The 17,930-nt window shown below is 46.2% G+C and overlaps 1 protein-coding gene across 2 annotated transcripts in view; it reads right to left on the bottom strand.

The window, feature by feature from the left end:
* Positions 1 to 221: 221 nt before the first annotated feature.
* Positions 222 to 17,930, bottom strand: part of WDR45B (WD repeat domain 45B) — a 29,747-nt gene continuing 12,038 nt past the window's right edge. Inside the window, exons 3-11 of one of the 2 annotated variants that reach the window (XM_057715807.1) lie at positions 14,507 to 14,608; positions 10,544 to 10,631; positions 9,398 to 9,492; positions 7,086 to 7,139; positions 6,473 to 6,663; positions 5,816 to 5,901; positions 4,842 to 4,943; positions 4,241 to 4,362; positions 222 to 3,880 (exon numbers count right to left, since the gene is read on the bottom strand). In XM_057715807.1, coding sequence (XP_057571790.1) covers positions 3,774 to 3,880; positions 4,241 to 4,362; positions 4,842 to 4,943; positions 5,816 to 5,901; positions 6,473 to 6,663; positions 7,086 to 7,139; positions 9,398 to 9,492; positions 10,544 to 10,631; positions 14,507 to 14,608 — 947 coding nt within the window. In that variant the 3' untranslated portion in view covers positions 222 to 3,773. The remainder of the gene's footprint in view (positions 3,881 to 4,240; positions 4,363 to 4,841; positions 4,944 to 5,815; positions 5,902 to 6,472; positions 6,664 to 7,085; positions 7,140 to 9,397; positions 9,493 to 10,543; positions 10,632 to 14,506; positions 14,609 to 17,930) is intronic. The other variant, XM_057715808.1, reaches the window with a different exon arrangement.

Raw genomic sequence — 17,930 nt, 5'->3', positions numbered from 1 at the left:
GTAGCAGGGCAATTGCATAATTTTCATCCAAACCAGGAAAGAGTGCTAAGGTGGATGAGACACCACAACCCTGGGCAGGAAGAGGAGCTGGGCTTGAGTCACGCTTGGCTGGAGCAGTGCCTGACCATCCGGTGCAGGAAGATGAGGCCCTTTCCTCATTACATGCTTGGAAGTCACACTCAGACTGAATTATGAAAATAAGACCCATACATCAGACCCAGTGAAAAATGTTTTGTTTTAATCAAGAGCCAATACTAGAAACCATAAAGGAAAAAGGCTGGTAGATCAGACTATGTAAAAATTCAAGATACATACACAGCAAAGTAAAACCCCTCAAATCAAAATAAACACAAAGCGAAAAAAAGGACAAGGGAGAACTTATTTTTAAAGTTCTCATTAAAAAAGACAAAATACACCAACAGAAAAATAGGCAAAGGCATGAATAAGCAATTTGCAAAATAATTACAGATGGCCAGCAAAGGTATTCCAAAATGTTCAACCTGGCTAGAAATCGGAGATCTTTCTTCTCCGTCAAAGATTAAAAAGCTTGTGCTCAGCGCCTGGTCCTGGTGAGGATGTGAGGTGTTGGCTGTTGAAGCGGACAGAATCATGGCAGGTGAGGTGGCAAACTTACTAAATCTCGTACGTGCAGACTCTCTGGCCTGGCAGTTCCAGTTCTATTCAGAGGAACGGGTGGACAAGTGTGTAAACATGTATGCACAAGGATTTCCATTTCCAAAATGTTTACAAAAGCAACAAATACAAATAGGCATCTTTGGGCAATTACAGTATGTCCTGACATGTCCATGAGTTGTGAAAAGTTAAAGAATGGTCCCTGTAATGTCGCTAATAATTCAGATTTCACCCCAGAGGGCATGGGCTTTCTGAGAGTGGTCTTCTCTGGAGATGGCAGCTCAGGGTGATTTTGATTCCAACTTTATATTCTTCTATATGTTCTTTTCTATCTTACAATGAACATTTTGTATTTTGATAAATATTTTCTGATCCATTTTGAAGAGCAAAACTTTAGCCCAAGTTCCAAAAGTCTTTTAATTGATCAAATGCCTCTTACAGAAAGAAAGGAAAGAGGCCAGGGACCAAGTTGTGTGAAATCTCCTAGGAGTTTGGTTTGGTTGCAGAAGAGAAATGCAAGCATGAGAAGCTTTGGTCTCACAAGCTACAGAATAAGGGGGGAGTGGGCCTCACCCTCCAGGCCGTGGTGAGTGGGGTTATCGCCACTGAGGACTAAGAGGACACACGAGTTGGAGGGGGGGCGGCGGGGGGCGGCTGCAGGGCATGTAAGGCTCCGTCCCCACCTGAGACACGGGAGCCCTCCCCGTCCAAGGCCTGGAAAGCAGGCAGGAGAGTCCAGTGAGCAGGGCCCCGTGAGGTGGTTCCTGGATGTTCCCATGGACACATGCGGGAGAAACAAACCAGGCCTGTCCAGCCCAGCCACCAAGTGGGGCTTGTGGAAGCCCTGGACGCAGGATTTTTACATCTGTGTCCCTCTGTACCCACGTTCAGGGGCTGGCAGGACTCAGCCGAGGGAGGAAGTGGAGCCGGCCCCGGCTTAGAGCAACCCCCCTTCTCCACATAAGGTGACAAATAAGTGGTTATTAGTTTGAAAAACCAAGTCTGCTGCTGCACTAAGTGAACAGGGGAAGGTTCGCCCGACAGCCCGCTCACCAGGGACGGCTCTTCCGTCACGTCCCTGGTGGCGGTAAAATGAGGCCCCACGCCCAGGCCTGGGGAGGGTGGCCAGTGCCTAGCCACCTTGGCCCTCCAGACCTCACCCTGCTCCCTGGGAGCCTCGTCCAGGCCGTTTCCCAGGTGAGACGTGGTGTCTTTACTGTCCCGAGGGGAAACCCCCAAAAGACAAACCAGCGCCCTTGGTGGGGGTCACTCGCACATCGCCCAGGGTGTCCCTGTTCTGCCATTTTATAAAGGAGGCAAGGTTGTGCCCAGTGTGGCAGAGCCAGGACCTGCTCCCACACGGTGGACTCTTAATGGAGGTGCTGGAACATTCCGGGCTGTCCCAGCTACAGCTTCTCCCAGGGCCGGTGAACTGGCTCCTCACTCAGCCCAGCTTTCCTCACCAGCCTGAAGCGCATCACACACCGTGACACCTACACTTCCTTCACAAAACTTTTTCCTAGTTTAATGTATATTTGGATACAGTAAAGAGATTGTATTTGGGGAAAATATAAACTGCTGATCACATAAACGTGAAGGACCCCTCCTACTCCTGGGCCCAACGTTAGGGCTTGTGTTGGACGGACACGGACAGGTGGCCCAACACCATGCTGGCGTCTCCCCAGAGGGGAATGTCCCCCAAAAGGACCTCAGGCAGAGCTTCCCCACCGGAGATGATGGAAACTGTCAGTGAACGTCACCCTCTTCCCCTCTGCTCCCGGAGCCAGGCCGCCCCCCGCACAGGTAGCAGGGTGTCCACCCGGCCCCCCGCAGTCCTGGACAGTTCAGGCACAGAGCACGCTGCGCTGCTCCTGCAGCCTGCAGTGCAACGAGGGTCTAAAACTGGGGCTTTGGTTTTGTAACATACAATTCTTTTCCCTTGCTGGGTACAGAATACAACAAAATTAGTCACTTTTATTTAAAAGAAACATTACAAATAAGTGTGCAAAATTAAATTTCATGATTAAATACACATAAAAGTAACATGCAAACGTCACACTAAGATCCACAGACAAAGTTAGTTGATTACATGACAGTAAAAAAACTGGCAAAACTGAAAACTTGCTGCTGCAGATTTTAATGTTTGCAACCTGAAACCAAAACATAAAATTAAGTTTCAAGAGAATTTAAGAAAATTAAATATATACTTCAAGTAGTACTAATAATATAGAGCCCATAACCTGTTTTAGTTACCAAACGTTAAAAAAAGTATGTGCCTCTCGTTCCCAGAACATTAGTGTGCAGCTATTCTTAAAAACGGGGAGAGCAGATGGTGAGAAAGGGACGTGGAATGGGGCGGCAGAGGCATCCGCTCCAGGCCCACAGGAGGCCGGGCACGGCTTCGTCGAGACGCCCGTTTCCCTTCGTATCCTCCAAATTCAGTGACGCCGTCTTCTATGACCAAGCTTTAAAGGCTGTGCATTGCTCTGTTCCCTGCGCGTGACAGGGAAACTCCCTCTGACCCAGAGCTTCACCAGGAGGCCACAGACGCTGCTCACAGGGTGGGCCTGGTGCTGCCTCAGTTCCAATGGCTCCAATGAGATGGGACGTGCGACCCGCAGCTCTTGAGGAAGATGCCAGGCCTGTGTCCTCTAATTTTCTTCAGTTTAGATGGGAGCAGGGCTTCCTTCGTCCTTTCCTAAGGCTGCTGGTATGATTATCCCACTTACATCTAGTGAGAAAGAACCAACATTTACACGTGTTCACCTCCCCGGTACAGACTCAGTAAAAATGATGGAATCTGACACCACAAACAAATTTCACTTTGTCCCTCCTCTTTGCAATGCGCCCCCAGTTTGTCCGGAGCCCTGGCTGCAGGCGGTGGATGTGGCAGAACCAATGAAGTGAGTGTCACGGCTGAACGAAAGGTGAAGCCAGCGGTCAGGTGTGAGTGTCCACATGCCCTGAAGATTCTTCCTTTAACACTGGACTCGGGAGGTCTGGCTTTGGAAAACAGACGACCACGTATGGCTTCGCAACAAGGTCCCAGGCCGTCCCTCCAGCCCATCATCACCAACCCCAGGAGCTCGAGGGGCCGCTGGGCGCCCGGGGGCTGTGGTGCTCGCGCTCCTGGTGGAGGGTCACAGCTTGTCGTCGGTCATCTCCAAGAACTGCGCATACACGTCCCGGACGCACTCCCCCTTGGGGTTGAACAGGAACTTGTAGTAGCTGCCGTCGGCACAGATTGCTGGGCAGAGGAGACCATGTCACTCAGGGTGCAAAGCAAGCAGCCTGCACTGAGCACACTGCACAGGCTGAGTGGAGGCCGAGCAGCCCCAAGGGATCTGTGGGTGGCGGGGACACACCTGACCGAGAACCCCGCTGGTTCTAGGGGAGCTGTATCTACTCAGCCAGTGTAGCAATGGGGGAACCATCGCTGGTTGTCGGTTCCAAGGCCAAATGATCTGCCCCACTGACTGCCCGGGAAACCCCGGAGGGCAGGTGGCTGTGCAGACCCTGACCCGCAGGAGAGAGGAAGGGCCTCCAGTGGAGCCGGTGCAGCACTGACCACACCTGGGGGCCACTCTCCTCCAGAAGGACCACTTACCAATGACAGCGTTTGGCTCTGTTCCAAAGGCACAAATGCACGGAGAGCCTGAGGGAACCTGAAACTTGGAAAAACTCCACTTGGAACTGAAGTATTTTGGGAGGAAACTGGCCGATGCCAAACTGTGAGGACAAAGAAGCAAAGAAAAAGTTCACGGTCACATAACAAAGTTAGAGACACAGCTCTCTTTAATGCTGACTTAGCCTTAATGATTTACATTCTATTTTTGCTTTTAATTTTTATTTTTCACATGAAAAAGCTAAATCATTACAAATGGCTTTATTATAAACCCAGAAACCATCAGCACCAGAAGGGGCACAGGGTTCTACTGCCACCAAATTAACTTTCTGAACAGCAAACACAAGGATGACGGTCGGAGTTCAGGACCAAGTTCTACCTCTCTGAAGGTGCCTGGGTCCTCATCAGACGTTTCCTAAGGAGCTAATGGCAGGGGAAGTCATGAGGCCACTGTCTTAGCATCAAGTAATCTGCATTGGTTTTCAGAGAATCAAATGAACAACCAATGAAAAGCATCCTGGCTATGACGCAGACCGAGTGGGGCAACACTCAGGCAATGCTTTGTCCTAACTGGGAAACCTACCTTGACTGTTTATTCCTTTTTGGATCTTCAGCTGCAAAAATGTGCACCGTGCCGTGGTCACTGGACACGCAGATGAGGGAAGCGTCCTGATTGAAGTTAATGCTGCAGAGAAACCAGACGAAACTCGGATCTTGGGTCTCATGGTCTCATGTGGACTGAAGAGTGAGCCCTGACCTCAGCACCCCCGTGGTCAGGACAGTCATTTTAAGATCCACCCCCTCCTGACCAGCTGATGGGGCTCAGCACAGAACCAGAGGGTCAAAGCCAGGGCACAGCCCCTCCTCAGGTGTCAGGGAGAGGGAAGGGGCTTCCTGCCGACTACCCTGCCACCCCAGGGGCCCTGAGGCCACTCCAACATGCCACTCGGGGGAGAAAAACTCCCCTCCAACGACCCAGCCCCTGTGGAGGTGGGCATCACTCAGGCTGGCTGGAAGGGCCCGAGAGCAGACAGGCGGAAGAGAGGGCTGCACCACAGCCTCACGGACGCTACGTCCAGATACTAGCTACATTTTTATCACTCAGGCCCCAGTGCAGCGCCACACCTGCAAAGGCCACAGACACAAAGAACAAGGTCCTGCCCAAGCAGGGGTGCAGCCCCGTCAGAGCCACAGATACTGTGGGACATGGTAACAACCACCACAGAGAGCTGGTCAGCCTCACAGGTGGCTGAAGTGACTACAGACGGGCTAACAAGGCCTCCAGGGCTTGCATGAAGATACTACCGAAAAATAAGCCAGAGGGACAGTGAAGAGATGAAATAAAACAGGCAAATTCTGACAAATGCAGGATGATGGGTTCTTTGTAGTTAATTATAATATTCTCTCTACTTCTGTGTATATTCCCATAATAAGGAGTTAAATTAGTAATAATAAAACCAGCACAGCAGCCCTCGCCCGCCTTGTAGGGGTGGTCCTGACTCTCCCTCCAGATCACACAGGGCCCCTTCTCTAGGGTAAAACAACAAGCTTTCTTACCAATAAATATTAGCTGCTTGAGATCCTCTTCGCAGTTCCTGGATTAAATGCCCTGATGAAGTATCAAATATTCGTATAAGGGTCCCCTTTGAAAAACAGTGAAGTGTTTCATTATCAAAGATTCACAACTTTTGAGTTTTTTTGAAATGAGTTACATTCACAAACCCATTAGCCCATCTGACCCTTTCCCAAACTCACCCACATTACCTAAAATTCAACTTTCCCTCTGTTGTCACCAAGAACGGACTAGAGTCTCTTCAGTCCGATGGCAGTGGGCAGGGGCCGAGAGAGGGTCAGGGAGCCCCGGGGCCCAGGTCCACAGGCCCCTTGGAGCCCTGTGCACATGCTCCCCTGGCAGAGGCCCGGGGCTGTCTCGGGCCCTGGGAGCCGTGAGTGCACTCACTGTCCAGAGAAATGGCATCTTAATTATAACTCCCATGCCTAGTTAGAAAAAGAAGTACTAATGCTGGGGCCAAACAGATGGGGCACAATGAAATAAAATGACTTTTGGATCTTCTATGTCAACTATGACTCACTTCCTGAGAGGAGGTGGCCAAGAAGCTCTTGGGGGTCAGGATCTTCAGGGAAGGGCTGGTTTCCTAGGAGCCACACCCTATGGCAGGTGAGGCCACTATGGAGGCGTGGATACACACTTACTTTCTCAGATGCGGTCGCAATTCTTGTTCCCTGCAGGTTGAGAGCAATGCAGCTCAGGACGCCCTCATGGGCGGGAATGTCCACTGGTGGCTTCTCGGTGCTAGCCAGGTCTACGAGCTGCACGTGGCCCGTGTGTGTACCCGGGAAGGCCAGGAGTGAGTTGTTACTATTGGGGCACAGGACACAGAGGCCTAAACAGAGAAGGGGAAATGCGTTAAGGACTCAGGACCATCTCAAAGCTTCTGCTTTTCCACAACCACACCTACTCTCCGCCTTCCAGGTCCCATGAAAACGTAAGAATTATTCACAAAATCTTTTCCCTATAAAGGGCAGCAGAGGGCCAAGCAAAGCTCCCTCCCATGAGATGGCTTCATAATTGGAAACATTTGCTGAACTTATTACTGAATAAACTTTATCAAATGTCTGTCTTTTGGGGTACCACCACGGAGAATAAAAAATTGTAAAATCTAAAAATGAATCCTCTAATAATAACACAAAAAAATCAAAACTCAATAAATTTAACGAGAGATGTAAAGACACTATAACACACTGCAAAGGAAAACCAGAGACCTGTGGGTGGAGAGCTGTTCTGTGACCACGGGTTGGAACCCACCTTTATCCATCTGCAGAGTAGGTGCAATCACAGTTAAAATCTCTGCAGGCTTTTCTGAAGAAACAGACAAGCTGTCACTGAGTTATAAGGAAAGTAAAAGGTCCTAGAATAGCACCCCAAATTCTTATAAAACAGGAACACTAGTAGAGGACTTACTACATCTAATTTCAAGAATTACCTTAAAGTTCCAGAAATCAAGGTGGTCTGATATTGGCCTAAGAACAGAAACACAGACCACTGGAGCAGAATAAAGAGTCCAGGAAAACATTATACTTATTTGATTTAAAAAAAAAAAAAGGTATCAAGGTAATTCAATGCAGAAAAAATAATCTTTTAAACAAATGGTAAAGGGACCTCTCTAAGCAAAAAGAAAAGGCCACAAGTAGAACCATAAAAACTGTTAAAGGAAAAAGTTTATTGATTAAGGCAAATATAGAGTAAAAGTAATAAAATCAACCACACACAAAGCTAGTGGGAAGGTTAAAAGACAAAAGTAGTAAAATCATCTACATCTGCAGTAAGTAAAGGATACGCAAAACAAAAATATGTAAAATATAATGTTGGGACTTCCCTGGTGGTGCAGTGGTTAAGAATCCACCTGCTGATCCAGGGGACACAGGTTTGATCCCTGGGCCAGGAAGACTGCACATGCCACAAAGCAACTATGCCTGTGCGCCAGAACTACTGAGTCTGCACTCTAGAGCCCGCAAGCCACAACTATTGAGCCCACATGCCACAACTACTGAAGCCTGCACATCTAGAGCCCATGCTCTGCAACAAGAGAACCTGCCGCAATGAGAAGAAGCCCATACACCGCAACGAAGAGTGGCCCCTGCTCATCGCAACTAGAGAAAGCCTGTGTGCAGCAACAAAGACCCAATGCAGTCAATAAATAAATAAAATAATAAAATTTTAAAATAAATATATTTAAAAAAAACAACAATGTCAAAAACAGATTGTGGGAGAAGGGAGTAAAATGTAAGGTTGTTAAAATGCATTTGAAATTAAAAGAGCCATTTAAAATAATCACATGTATGTATATAGATGGCTATACATTAAACCTCATGGTAACCACAAACCAAAAATCTGTAATAGATACACATACAAAAAAGAGAAAGGAATCCAAATATAACACTAAAGACAGTCAAAACCACAAAGGAGGAGAACAAAAGAAGACAGGAACGAAAAAGACCCTACAAAAACAACCCAAAACGATTTGTGGCATTAAGTACATACCTATCAATAATTACTTTAAGTGCAAATGGACTAAATGCTCCAATCAAGACACAGAGAATGAACAGATACACAATGAAATACTACTCAGCCATAAAAAGGAATGAAATCTTGCCATCTGCAATAACATGGATGACTGGAGGTTATTTTGCTAAGTGAAATAAGTCAGAGAAAGACAGACAGATACTATACGTTAACACTTATATGTGGAACCTAAAAAATAATTACATTATGACCCAGCAACTGTACTCCTCAGTATATACCCAAGAGAAATGAAAAAATACATCCACACAAGGACCTGCATGAAAACATGAGGAGCAGCTTGTATTCATAATAGCCAAAACTCTGGTGTAGATCAACAGCTGCGGTATATCCATATGATGGTATATTACTCAGCTATAAAAAGCAACAAAATAAATGCACACACACAAAAACATGGAGGGAGCTAAAAAATATTAAAGAGAAAGACACCAAACACATCTGAAAAGGCAAAACCTGAAGGTCAGGTGGGGAAGGGCACAGCCTGGGGAAACTGGAGTGACAGGACTGTTCCACCCTGACGATACACTTAAAATGACTGAGTTTTATGTAAATTATACCTCAATAAAGCTGGAAGAAAAAACCAAAAATTTTAAAAGCAAAGTTAAGATGATACAATAAAGTCAGCCACATACAATCCACCCACCAGAAGAAAAAAGGAAGGAAATACCTCAGAACTTAATAAAAACATGGATTTCAGAGCTCACCATGGAGCTCCTGAATGGCTGGTAGTCACTGTGAAAAGTCCCGAGAGGGACCCCGATGATTCTGGTAAGAGGCGGGGTTCTCAGAACCACAGTGAGGAGGCTGGGCTGTGAGCACGGGAAGGTTCATGGCAGAAGGTGGAAGGTGGGGGCCGAGGGGAGGAGCCTGCGTCTCCCAGACCCCCCCCCCAGCGCCCCAGATGCCCCGGGACCCACCACTAGGGCGATACTGCTCCAGGACCACCTGAAGGAGAGGTGCCCAGCACGGGCCTGCATCCCACCTGGACCAGACCTAGGAAGCCAGTTTCCACAGTCCATCCTCCTCTGGATTCTTACCTTTAGGGTTATAGCAGGTTTCAAAGACGTGCAACTGATGGGGATTGTGTGTGAATGTAAACACCTTGATCATAGAGTCCAAAACAACCACAATTCTGGAAAGAGAAAAACACCATCAGAATTTCTCTCCCCTAAAGTGAAACTCAAACATTTTGTGACTTTTATTCTTATCATTTGGAAACAGAAACTCTCCAACGAGCACACGCAAGAGGGCCTTTCCTGTAGCCGGGTGCTGGGCAGTGAGGTCTGTGGAGCAGGTTGGCAAGGAGCCCCTGGACGCGAGGCTGGCACTAGGAATAAGCACCTCTCACCTGGGTGGAGGCACAAATAGCCTTGGGGGATGGGGGCCTTCTCATCAAATATTCTGTCTGGAATAAGAGCCACGCAGGACACAATGGCAGAAATTCTATCTGATCCCACTTTTAGACATGTCTTGACAATTCAGAAATGGAAGAAAGTGGGAGATCCTTGATTTGGCTCCAGGATTTGCATTATTACGAGCCCCTAAACACGGACATTCCTGGAAGAAACAAATCTACCTACGAGGGCAGGGATGACAAACCCCTATTCACACTCGCCTGGTTCAGCTGAGCATAACACGTAAATCACACCAAATTAAAATCCAAATCGCTGAAGCTTTGCTCTATTTCGATCAACACACTGGGAAAAACTTCTGTGTTCTCCTAAACATGAGGAAGGTAACGGCTGAGAGAGACCTGCTGCTTTCAACAGGTGAGGTTCAATGACACCTTCCCTGAGGAGTTCCTCAATTTTCCTTTACCTTCAAATCGAAACATTTATGAGGCAGCATGTGGACAAGTGTGGGCTGAGAGGAAGGCAGGAGGGCAATTCAAGGTTGGAAACGTGTGCCCTGAGTCTGCGCTTGCTGGGTGGGGCGGCTCCCCTGAAGGGCTGAGAGCTGAGGGGCAGGGCCACAGGGGGGCGCTTTACCCACACCCACTGACCACTCACCTCTAAGCCATCCTGGGAGGCAAAGAAAGCTCACTGCCTTATGTCCTTGGGTTATAAACTACAGTCTCACGTTTTTATACATCATTTTCCTGAACACTTCTCTTCCTTCAGTGATTTCAGCCATCTTCAGGGAAAGTGACTGTTCCACCTCTAAAAATGAGACACCAAACCTACCTATCTCGCCGTAATTTGGCAGCCTTGACTTCAGTAGAAAATTCTATTTCAATCACAGTCTTCTTCTTCAGGTCATCCCAGATCATCACTGGAACAGGAAAGAGTTTTATGAACACGGTAACGAACAGGCCAGGGGCTGCTGTGCTAATTAAGGCCGCTCCTGAATGGGTCCTCACGTCGCAAATATCTGACCAGGGGTCAGGGGTCGGGGGAGAGACCTTCGGCTCTCCCACTGGAAGGACGGTCCTGCCCCCCAGGTCTCAGACCCGCCCGCCCGCTCACCCCCTCTCTCCTGCCCTCCCGCCTTCCTCTTTAGCAATCACACACCTGCTCACACCTCAGGCAGCCAACCTCTGCCTCTCTACACACACAGGCATTCACTGCACTTGAACCTCCTCTCTGCCAACCCTCGCCTAACTTTCAGGCAAACTTCTCTCCACCTCTCTTTCCTTAATTCCACTAGACTGAGCCAAAAAGCCAGCCACAGGTACCAAGTGCTGAAGATAAACGTGGATCAAGGAAAGAAAGGGTTGTTTCATGGGAAAAAATCAGACACATAAAAACCAGAGCCAGGGTTCTTCAGCCCTGACTGTTCTCGCTCTGCTTCAAGCTCGGGAGTATCTTCTGCTCACACTACAATCTTCCATCAGGATGGATTAGCAGTTTACGTCCCAAGGGCTAAGACAATTTATAGACAACCCTGGACGATGAGGAGCGTGTGTCCAGACGACTTCTCTCCTCCACTTGAAAAGCTGGGTATGAAGCATGCGGGGTGAGGGAAATAAGCTCCCTCAACAGTCAGGTGACGGCTGACTGAGAACGGAAGGGAAAGAATGTTTCCCCTAAAGGTCCCAACACCATGACCAACAACAGTCTGGAAGGTGGGATTCAGGGGTAAGTTTTGCCATAATGGGTAAATGTCCTAAGTTTCAGACCAAGAAAGAACTGAACTCCCTTAATAAAATTAATCATTATGGTGGGCTTGGATTTAATTTCTTCTATTAATGGTGCTGATCTAACCATATGCCCATATTTTGCAACCATAAGCACTCTTTGACTAATAGACTCAGAAACCAGGTAAGTTATCTAACATTAACAGCTCTAAGGCACTATATTTCTAGTTATGTTATTACTTTTACTGAAAAAAGAAAAACACAATTTAAAATTTGGTGTTTAATCCTCTAGATCTTGTGTACCATTAGTTCCTAGTTTTCTTTTAACATAAAAGCTAAAATTTAAATTTCATAAGGTAAAATCTGGTTTTATTTAAGTATTATTAAAAAAAATCACAAATAATGTATTGATCATTAAAATTTGTTGAAAGAAAAGGGATCAGAATAACTGGTTGGTAAATAAAAACACTGTTCTCAACTCGGAAAAAAAAAAAGAAAGAACTGAATACCAGCCTACCAGAACTGCCAAAATTATTATCAAATAACATAAAACGTATTTACTGTGGAAGAGGTTAGTTACAATTTACAGCCACTCAAAAATGAAGCAGAGGACTGTGTTCTCCTTGCTCCCTGAAACACCATCTTTGATAAACTCCCCCATCAGCTCTTCCTTAAAGGGCACCAACATGTCAGTGAGTGGACAGTTACCTTATTGAAAATAATCTTTCCAAAACCAAATGTTCACAACCTTCTGGGCAAAGGACAGTCTACTCTTGAACATGAAAGGCGAGTCAGTGAAATTCCTCTGGCCCTGCAACCTAACACCAGAAAGTCTGCAACTGACCCAAACCAGACAGAAGCCCACAGACGAAGATGTCAAGGGTGTCACAAAAACGGGTAAATTCCCTTTTCAGAAATGTCTGGAAACAGCGTGATGAAGCCCCAGAGGCAGCAGCACAAATTCTCACTCACAAAAGTGACCAGACACGATGCCTTGAGCAGTAAGAAAAATCAAAGGACCCTGGTGACTGTCAACTCCTCGTGGCCTGTGAGGGCTAGCTGTGAGTTGCCTTACTGCAGGGAACCAAAAATTTAAAATGTGCTGGGAAGGATTCTGTATATCTGTCTCTTAATACTGTTCCTGATAGCAAAAATTATATTCCAGAATTCTGGACTTCCTCCTAAATGGAAAGGGCCTCTATGCTCCCTGAACAGCACCTTGTCAGGACCCAGCTGGTCACCATGACGACTACTGCAGTGGTCCGGTCTTATTCTGTTTTCACAAACCAAAGACACTAGATTCTTTACAGTATAACAACATGTATCTTAATTGATAATTATTAAAATATTAAGAAGTAATTTTGACATTACTGAAAAAATATATATTTAATCTTACAAAAGTTTAAACAGACCAAGCTCTTTTTTAAAAATTGCCCTCAGCACACTATAAAAAGCTTAACTTAAAATGTTGTTAGAAAATTGCTTTCTCCTAAGTCTGCAAAACTTCTGAGACCCTTTCATTCTTAGAATTTTTTTTTACTGAGAATAAGATGTTACAGGTGAAAGAGACCCCAGAGATTATCCAGTCCCCTGCTCCCTTGGGGGCGGGGAGCAGTAACCTGCCCCCCCCAAACAATGCCACAAGCGGGGCCAGGCTCCTGACTCCTCACCAATGATCAATGATCAATGAAATTCTTCATATGACAAACACTGATCCAGCGGCAGGATCTCTGCCCATCTCCAAGGAGCCCAGGTCAAGTAATGCTTGTTCTACTGCAAGACCTGCCCCGGCCCCCAGCACAACTGCTTCGGTGTCGCTTCTGGGTGGCCTCTCTCAGGACTCACAGCCACAGGTCCTGCCCATCCAGGCATGCTGGCAACGACCTGGACAGCAGCCAGGTTTCCTGCCCTTCAGCCTCTGTGGTTATCAGGGCGAAGCCTCACCCGAGTGGATTCATTGCCCATATCACGTCCACAAAACCCACCAGGTTCCAATGAGAACTGCCAGCTGGGCCCCCAGCCTGCCCAGAGCCAGGCAGAACTCTGTGCTTCCGTGCCCCCCTTTTCTGCGCTTCATGATCTCAGGCAGACCTCCAGCTCACCCCCATCTTTACTCTTCGTAGGGAGACCTCCCTTACTACACTCTTTGCCTGCCAAGCTTTGAAAAAGAGTGGTCTCCATGGCCCTTGACACAGGGGAGCCTGTCACCAGTGGGCTCCAACTCAGCAGCCCCCCAGGGCTGCAGTGATCACCCAGGCCTCCTCCCGGCTCTGCATCTGCCTCTGACGCCCACATTCACCTCCCTCTCCTGCCTCTTCCTGTGAGCACGGCTCCCCTTTCTGCTTCCAACCTCCAGGCTCCTCAGCCTTGCACTTACTTGCTTCTAGACCAGAACATTCCTGAGACCTGCTGGCACTGCTTTCCCAACCACACCCTCACCTGAGACCCCCAGGTCTGCCCCCATCCACCTGCCCCTCTTCTCCTGCTCCACCCTCCTTTTCTGGGTATCTTCCTCATGCCCCAAATGATACCTAGTTATAGGCTCGTGATATTCAGCTGTGGTTGTAGTTTCTGTTTCTCCCTTACTATCAAACACCCACACCCTTTACACTGCCACCTCTTTGAACACAGACTCACACACACACACCAGGAACAACACTCCTCAACCCAGAGCCCAGCTAGCTGTTCTCTGTTCTACGTGTTTCGGTGAGTCAGTGGCTCTCTGCAGTAGCCTCCCCACACCTGGCTTTAGAAGGAACTCACAGCACAGCACACCAACTGCAGACAAACACCCAGAACAAGATGGGGTGGAGGCCCCCATCCACCCAACACGACTGAAAAGCACGTGTTCTACGTCCACGGGGACAAGTGACCCTCGTCACACATTTCTTCTCCTGGGGGCAGCAGAGATCAGACACTCTCTTTCCAGATTTCTCTCCCAAGGACTAGTCCTTCATGTGTCACAGGGCCCCCAGGGAAGGCACAATGTGGCCAGAGACACAAAGATACTCTAAAAAGTTCAAGACAGGACTACATGTGAGGTGCGTTATTAAATGCAGGATTACTTTACCTTTGTTTGGAGGGTATTTTGGTTTTTTTCCACCACCAACTAAAGCTAAATAGTTGCAGCGAAATAGCATTTCAATATGGCCAACACCTCCTTCTAGAAATTCTGAAATGATAAAAATAAGTCAGTATGTATATTTTACAATTTAAAAAAAGAAAAGAAAAAAAGTAAAAACGTAACAGTCAGCATTTGATATTTTTAATCAGCAATTTCCATCTACCATCAGAAAGGAGAACAGTGATCAGCTAGGAAAATAATTAGCTTCAGACTTCTCAGCTGTATTTTCATGTATAAACACTAAGCACCTAAGAAGCCAATGTAGCAAAATGTATGAAATATCTGAATTCATAGTTTAAGGTGTAGCAAAATTTGTAAGCTTTGAGAAAGCATGCAAAACACTGCGATGCAAAAGCTGGAATTCCTTTTCACCACTTTAAACACCTCTTCCACCAGAAGTCCAAAATGCTCACAAACATTTACAAATTATGTGAAGCGGAACACGTCAGCAGATTTCCAGCTGTGCTGTGCTCCATGACGGAAGGAAGCCCAACACACTCTCAGGGGAGCAACAGGAACCCCCACGAGGAGTGTGGGGCTCAGAGAAGCCACTGCATTCTGAATGGTTCATGTCACAGCAAGGCCACCCCACCGGTCTCCCCAGCTCCCACTCTGGTCTGTCGTGACGAGCTCCTGCGACAGTGAGGGTACAACAAAGGGCAAAACCTCTGAAAATCAGAAGTTAACCTAAGAATCGACTCCTACCTGTACAGTCAGAGCCACACAAGATGGACGCAAAGTCCATCAGCTCGCTCAAGGAGAAGTTTCAAATTAAAGACCTAGTAGAAACCCTAGAAAGGACTCTGTACTTAACATTATCCACAAGGAACACAGCTCTCCTTATAAACAATTTAATGGTCTTGTGACACACAAGCCACCTCAAGTAAGTCTGGCTGTAACAGGATGTGGCCACAGCCCAAACTCAAAGGACTACCATGTTTCAGTCCTTAAACCGCTCCTGGCTCAGTGTGCAGCCTCAGACCCCTGACAGCGCAGGAATCCTTCACCCCACAGTGCAGGCCATGCCTCCACCACTAGACACACCACCTGGTTCCCTGGATGCACTCACTAGGCACGGGGAGATAAGCTGCTGATTAACCTCCAGCCTTTATACTCTTGAAGAGATTAATGGACTCCAATAGATGAAAGCTGAGCAAAACTTGTAATAACCTGCTATTAAACAAATTCTGAGCACCAATGGGGAAGAAGATGGTCTCTTCAACAAATGCTGTTGGGAAAACTGATCTCCACCCACACCCAGAAGAATGAAGTTGATCCTTAACTTACATCATGTACAAAAGCTAACTTAAAATGGGTTAAAGACCTAAACGTAAGATCCCAAACTACAAAACTCCTGGGATAAAACACAGGCAAAAAAGCTTCATGACTTTGGACTTGGCAATGACTTCTTGGACGTGACATCCAAAGCACAGGCAACAAAAGCAAAAACAGACTGGGACTTCCCTGGTGGTCCAGGAGTTAAGACTCTGTGCTTCCAATGCAGGGAGTCCGAGCTTGATCCCTGGTCAAGGAACTAGATCCTGCATGCCGCGCTAAAGACCCTGCATGCTGAAACTAAAAATCCCACACACTGCAATGAAGATCCACGTTACAACTAAGACCCACAGCAGCCAAATAAATAAATAAATATTTTTTTTAAAAAAGGCAAAAACAGACCAATGGGACTATATGAAACTTAAAACCTTTTGTGCATTAAAGGACTCAAAGTGAAAAGGAAACCTACAAAATGGGAGAAAATGTCTGCAAATCATATACTTGATAAGAAGTTAATATCAAAAATATATAAAGAACTCCTACAACCCAACAATAATAAAACAACACACACACACACACACACACACACACACACAAATCAAATAACTGGACTATAAAAAATGGGTAAAGGTCCTGAATAGACATTTTTCCAAAGATGATGTTATGTGTTCAACACTGATGAAAAAACGCACATCAATAAATACAGAAATGCAAGTCAAAACCACAATGAGAACATGGTATATATCTTTCCATCTGTTTGTGTCATCTTCAGTTTCTTTCATCAGCATCTTAGTTTTTGGAGTACAAGTCTTCTGTCTCCTTAGGTAGATTTATTCCTGGGTATTTTATTATTTTTGATGCAATGGTAAATGGAACTGGTTCCTTAATTTCTCTTTCTGATATTTCATTGTTAGTGTATTAAAGATGACACAAAAAGATGGAAAGATATTCCAGTTCTTGGACTGGAAGAATATTGCTAAAACGACCATACTACCCAAGGCAATCTACAGATTCAACGCAATCCCTATCAAATTACCAATGGCATTTTTCACAGAACTAGAGCAAAAAAATTTTAAATTTGTATGGAAATACAAAAGACTCCGAAAAGCCAAAACAACCTTGAGAAAGAAGAAAAGAGCTGGAAGAATCACACATCCTGACTTCAGACTATACTACAAAGCTAGAGTAATCAAAACAGTGTGATACTGGCACAAAACAGACACATAAATCAATGGAACAGTACAGACAGCCCAGAAATAAACCCACAAACTATGATCAATCTATGACAAAGGAGACAAGAGCATGCAATAGAGAAATGACAGTCTCTTCAATAAATGGTGCTGGGAAAACTGGACCACTACACGTAAAAGAATGAAATCAGAACATTCTCTAGGCTTCCCTGTGGCACAGTGGTTAAGAATCCACCTGCCAATGCAGGGGACACAGGTTCCAGCCCTGGTCCAGGATGATCCCACATGCTGTGGAGCAACTAAGCCCATGTGCCACAACTACTGAGCCTATGAGCCACAACTACTGAGCCCACATGCTACAACTACTGAAGCCTGCACGCCTAGAGCCTGTGCTCTGCAACAAGAGAAGCCACCGCAATGAGAAGCCTGCACACGGCAACAAAGAGTAGCCCCTGCTCTCCGCAACTAGAAAAAGCCCTCACAGCAGCAATAAAGACCCAACACAGCCAATAAATAAATAAATAAGTAAATAAACAAACATTCTCTAACACCATATACAAAAATAAACTCAAAATGGATTAAAAACCTAAATGTAGGACATCCCTGACAGTCCAGTGATTAAGACTCCATGTTTCCACTGCAGGGGGCATGGGTTCAATCACTGTTCAGGGAACTAAGATCCTGTATGCCGTTTGGCACTGCCAAAACAAAACAAAACAACAACAAAACAAACCAAAAGGAAAAAAAAAAAAAAACCACACACCTAAGTGTAAGACCAGATACTATAAATCTAGAGGAAAACATAGGCAGAACACTTTCTGACATAAATCACAGCAATATTTTTTTGGATCCATCTCCTAAAGTAATGGAAATAAAAACAAAAATAAACAAATGGGACTTAATTA

The sequence above is a fragment of the Hippopotamus amphibius genome, chromosome 17 (genome assembly GCF_030028045.1).
Source record: "Hippopotamus amphibius kiboko isolate mHipAmp2 chromosome 17, mHipAmp2.hap2, whole genome shotgun sequence".
Taxonomy (NCBI): Eukaryota; Metazoa; Chordata; class Mammalia; order Artiodactyla; family Hippopotamidae; genus Hippopotamus; species Hippopotamus amphibius.
The sequence above is the reverse complement of the archived record's forward strand: the minus strand, read 5'-3'. Positions and strand labels throughout refer to the sequence as shown.